At 40.1% G+C, this 5258-nt stretch overlaps 1 protein-coding gene across 3 annotated transcripts in view; it reads left to right on the top strand.

Moving 5' to 3' along the window:
- Positions 1-4807, top strand: part of LOC118411217 (low affinity vacuolar monovalent cation/H(+) antiporter-like) — a 20269-nt gene extending 15462 nt beyond the window's left edge. For all 3 annotated transcript variants that reach the window (XM_035813312.1, XM_035813310.1, XM_035813311.1), the window contains exons 22-24: positions 34-112; positions 402-510; positions 2957-4807. In XM_035813312.1, the coding sequence (XP_035669205.1) occupies positions 34-112; positions 402-510; positions 2957-3030 (262 nt within the window). In that variant the 3' untranslated portion in view covers positions 3031-4807. The remainder of the gene's footprint in view (positions 1-33; positions 113-401; positions 511-2956) is intronic.
- Positions 4808-5258: the final 451 nt, after the last annotated feature.

Genomic DNA, 5258 nt, shown 5'->3' with positions numbered 1-5258 from the left:
ATCCTTTTGCTCACTTGTATTTTTCTCTTCTAGTATTGAGGTGGGCAGTTCCATTGCTGTGCAGGTGTGTTTGTTACAGATGCCTATACTGGTCCTGGTCAATGCTATCCATGTAAGTAGAATATATTTCTTCTTCATCATTCTTTCTGAACACCACATAATGTCAAAATTAGCCCTTTAGCAGCTTTGTACAGTATTACAGTGGTACAGCCAGTTTTGATATCTCGTGCGTTTTGCACATACTATGGTCGTGAATTTTGAGTGGTAGATAGCTCTAAATTAGCTCAACAATACAACGTAGTTTCCTACACAGGTTTATCTCTGATAGAAAAGTTTTTTCAACTGTTAACTTGATGGAAGCCATGTCATTGCTGATGAATGCTGTTTCCTGTGATCCATAGGATATTGGCTTCCAGCTGCTGTTCATAGACTTGCACTTGTGGTCTGTGCTGTTCAGCGTGCTGGTCATGAACTACATCTTCATGGACGGCAAGTGTGACTACTTCCAAGGTAGGTTATTGGGGATCAATAAGTGCTGACACTTGGTCATCAGTTGAGCTGTTGATGATGATGATTCTGACTTGGGGAGAAGAGATGCTGTTACCTGTAATCTTTGAGTGACCTTCGGGTCATGTTACATGGCAACTGTCAATTTGAGAAAAAAGGAAAAAATTTTTTGTGATATTTTGTTTCTTTTCTTCTTTTCTCCAAATTTCAAATGTATTGAAGTGAAAATGCGTCAATTCTATTTTGAATGTTTGTTTGGATTGTCTAGGTTGAAAGCAAACACCACCACTGGCCGTTACGGTGAAAACGTCCTATAATGGGTGAATGGTAGTGAAAGTACGGTTAAAGTCGGTACTCTGATTGTTCTGAGTCAAAGTCACCCCTTTTATGTTTACTCTGCAAGGGGTTAATTTTGAGCAATTATCACATATTTTGAGTAGATTATGCAAGGATGGGGTGAAATGCCAAGTGTTTACTTTGCACCAGAACACAATCGAAAATTCACCGTGTTTCACCCCGCTGAAATTAACACCTCCGGTGAAAGGTGTCATCGTACGGGCGCACGCAACTCCATAGACAAAGAAACATACCATCGGTAGCTCGCCGCCATCTAGCCGGTGCTGGGAGTGTAGAACGCGCGCCCAGTTCATCAGCACAAGCTGGGGAAATTTTACCGCTGTTGGTTGATATTAGACCCTATCCTCACTATTAAAAAAATCAATCGAAAACCGTGGTGACATCGTGGGGAGTTTTGCTACCAGAGTGTTTCTTTTCCCGAAAAATGACGGTAAAACCAGCATGGCATGCATACAACGTCCTTGGGCATACCATACCATGAGATTCACCTAACGTTAGCTTCCCATACTGCGTTCGGAAAACACCATGATTTTGAGCAACTTTGGATCATAGTTTGTTTATCATATAAATAAAGAAAATGGAAAAACTGGTCCAAAAATATCAGATCTACACGAAGGAGGTTAAAAACAACAAGTGATTTTTAACCTCCTTGGATCTACCAAGCGACGCTGGCTGGCGAGGTACCGGACTGGGCTGGCGGTCATGCAGCTTCTACCCGGCCCGAATCATCCATGCAGGAAAATCTTCCAATAATTCATAGTTTTACACCATTAGGAAATATATTCTACGTCTTTTTTAGATCCTCTGAGTAAGTTTTGTTGTTGTTGTTGTCGGGAGCCGTAATTTTCCGTGGCCGTATCTTGACATTCCCAGCTTAAATTCTCCCATAAATGCGGATATAATTGCATGCTTTCTCGAAAGACTATTGTAATTGTGTATTTCTTTACGAGAATATTGCAATGTAATTGTGGAATATAGCGTTTTTGTGCGTAGAAATGTAACATTTTTCATACAAAGAAATTTTGTTTGACGCGCGGGTGGGCGCAAGGCATCATGGGGCAGCAAAGAAAGAATTCTGCAGCTCGACCAATCAGAGCGCAGATCATAGTGGGGAACCCCCTACAGCTGTAGGATTAACCAATCAGAGGTGCGTATTCCGGTCACGTGCACGTCTTGCACGCTTGCAGACGCTGAGCGGGCGTCATGGCGGCCGAAGTCGATTTAGCGCCGTATTTGACTGGTAAAACGCGGGTACCGGACACGATGTTTTATCATGTTTTAAAATGTGTTTTATAAGTTTATTAGACGCGCTTAGATGTCTGAGCTCTCGATACAAAAGAGGGTTAGTCTCCTTGTCAGATACAAGTCCTGTCATGGCGCTCTCGATTTCAGAATGATAAAATTAATTACTTGCAACAAGGAGGTGCTTGCAAGCATGCGGCAAATCAAACTTTGGGTCCGACCCAGAAATATGTGACTCGGTCGCAAGCGTAAAAAAATCCTGGAACTAGGCGGGCAGTCTTCAGTCCCAGTGCCGTTACAGATAGCGCCGAGCTGTAACCGTTGAAGTTTGCCCGGCGTGCGGAGGGAGCGTAAAAAATCCCCGGCTTGCGCTGAGGAACTGGGCGGGCAGTCCTCTGTCCCAGTGCCGTAGACTAGACAGCGCCGGGCACGTCGCTAGCGCTCGTGAAACAACGCACACCATAACGTAATTGCTGTTTGTTTTACTAGGGGTGAAACCTTCATTTCACCATGTTTTACTCTTTTGTCACGTAGGTGCAAGATTCGCTTTCACCCCTCCATATTTACATGGGAACAATGCGAATCCGGGTGACACATTTTCACCGTAGTTCACCGTGTTTCACCAACATTCACCCATTATAGGACGTTTTCACCGTAACGGCCAGTGGTGGTGAAAGCCAGTTGATTTTTGTTTCTGTGAAATTGTGCCCTAAGCAAATCAGCATTACTTAGAATGGTTGACAAATTCTGCTGTTTCTGCATAGTAGAAGTCATTCTGAATTCCATGTGTCCATAGCTTGGTGTATGAAATGAGCCCAATGATGTACATTGTGTGTTTATTGTGTTACAGGGTCTGCCATGTGTATTGTGTACCTCATCATCGTGGCCATGTACTTCTTTGCTCCCAACCCTGAAGGCTGCTGAAGTCCCTGAAACCTCATAGTCAGACATGATGCTGTGATGCTGTGCCATGATTATGCCTTCTGACATCTACTACTATAAGGCCACTACTATAAGTCCATGCCACAAGTTAATTTCTTAGTTCTCGGATTTTCTTTTCAGATCATTTGATTAATCAGGCTAGCTGGGGAGGACTGGTGGTGGGGTCAATGACCTGTAGGTCGGCATGGGAAGCTGAAAACCCCAATATACCAAAAAAAATCCCTTCATCCTTTCATAGATACCTAATTCACCCTTACACCAAATGCCAGGTCATTTGGTAGAAGGGGGTATACATTTTTGGTCTAAAAATGACCAAAGAACCTCAATAAAATCATTTCAAAGGCAGATATGAAAAACATGGAAAAAAACTGGGGGGTATTGGCCCACTCTACCCTTGTGCCCCAAAATGACAGAGATTAATCAATTTGAACATTCTACAGGTGAAAAAGAAACATCAGGAAAAATCAAGAAATGTCAACCCATACATGAAATTGTACCTGTGATATGGTTGAAATGTAAAAATTTGCTGAATGGATGATAACTTTTTTTTCCAGAAAAGTAGGAGCGAGAACTAATTGATTAAATTGGTGTGGCTTAATGATGCCACATTTAGTGCAATTCCTCAAGTGATAAGAGTAACCCATCACATGTCCATTTCATAGATTATATGATGGTATGTTCTTTTAATGTTGTACTCATCTGTCCCAAGAAGGGCTTGTTAACTTTTAAATTGTTGTCTTCACACGCATGGTTATCGAGGCCTTTTTCAAGAATGTCTTGAACTCCTGTGTATGTGAAGTGTACATACCTCAGCTATTACTGATGCTGCATTAGTTGATCTCTTTAAATTCATTGTTTTTGGAGAGTGGGTTTTGCTCTCTAGTATTAGAGACAAGAGGTAACACTGAGAGCTACTATCATCTTTGTTTTGAGATGTAGATTTCTTGTTGTCAACTCAGATTATGTTGCTATATAGTTAGATGAGAGGATTTTGCTGCTATAATTTGTATGAAATTTAAATAGTGTAAGTTGTAGTCTTTCATTCCAGAGTTACAATATGACTGGATGCTGCAGGAACTCTGAAATTATAGAATTATTTATCCTTAAAAATGCTGCATAAGTTAAACATATTTCTATATACTATTGTGTAGAGTGGCAAATGTTACCAGGAAAGGCCACTGAATATATGAGTACATGTACCTTTCTTGCCAAAATCTGTTATACTAAAATGGCAATTTAGGACATACATGTACATGTATTTGCTGCCAAGGGGTCTCCTTTACTTGACTAGTCTTGGTATTTAAAAAGATAAACATTGTATATTACTTATATCACATATCTGCCTAGCTTTATTCAGTTAACTAGTAGCAAAATGTACTTTGTAGACCAACTTGAGATACTGTGATACTGCGGTAAAATGTACCTCTATGAACACATTATGATTATGAATTATGTGCTTATTATTGTACCCTTGTTCCGGTTACAATTATGCCACGTAGTGGAACTACTGAGTAGCCTGTCGGATTATCATGAAATCTTCAAGTACATGTAACATGTTATTGCTGCATTGTTTACAACTTCCTAAATCCATTACATATTTAGGACAGCACCTTTTTAATGCATCTTTTTATATGTAATTGCCAAACAATATTTTTATATTACTTGATACCGAAATGCTACACTTAAATATCTATACATTTTTATATGAATTTGAGTGGTGTATGGAATTGATGTATGTCCATTAAAACAATTTATGAAAGTTCTTATAGTGGTCTATAAATAAATATATAGAACCACTTACTAATAGACATTCATAAACCACCTTTTCATGATCTAAACTAGAAAGGCTGACATTTGCTTGAGAGCAAATACAGCATATTTCAGCCATATCTCTCCAACAATAGACTCTTCCAAAATCTCCCCTGTGCAAAAATGGAACACTTCTGCTTAAAATAACACACTTTAAGCCCAAAAAATGAATCTTAAAAAATTTCAACATTCAAGAATGAACTCTTCCAGTGCACTTTCTACATGTGGTGCACTGGAAGAGTTCAAAGTGGTGCGGCACCACTGCCGCAACTGCAAACTACACGAAAGTGTGGTGAGCTCTCAAAAACAGCCTCCATTTAACATTCTATCGAAGGGATGTCACTTACTGAAGCTAGGTACTCATTTACACTTGAGTTGAGAGAGGAAAGTGGTGTCCAGTG

This window comes from Branchiostoma floridae, chromosome 3, assembly GCF_000003815.2.
Source record: "Branchiostoma floridae strain S238N-H82 chromosome 3, Bfl_VNyyK, whole genome shotgun sequence".
NCBI lineage: Eukaryota > Metazoa > Chordata > Leptocardii > Amphioxiformes > Branchiostomatidae > Branchiostoma > Branchiostoma floridae.
The sequence above is the reverse complement of the archived record's forward strand: the minus strand, read 5'-3'. Positions and strand labels throughout refer to the sequence as shown.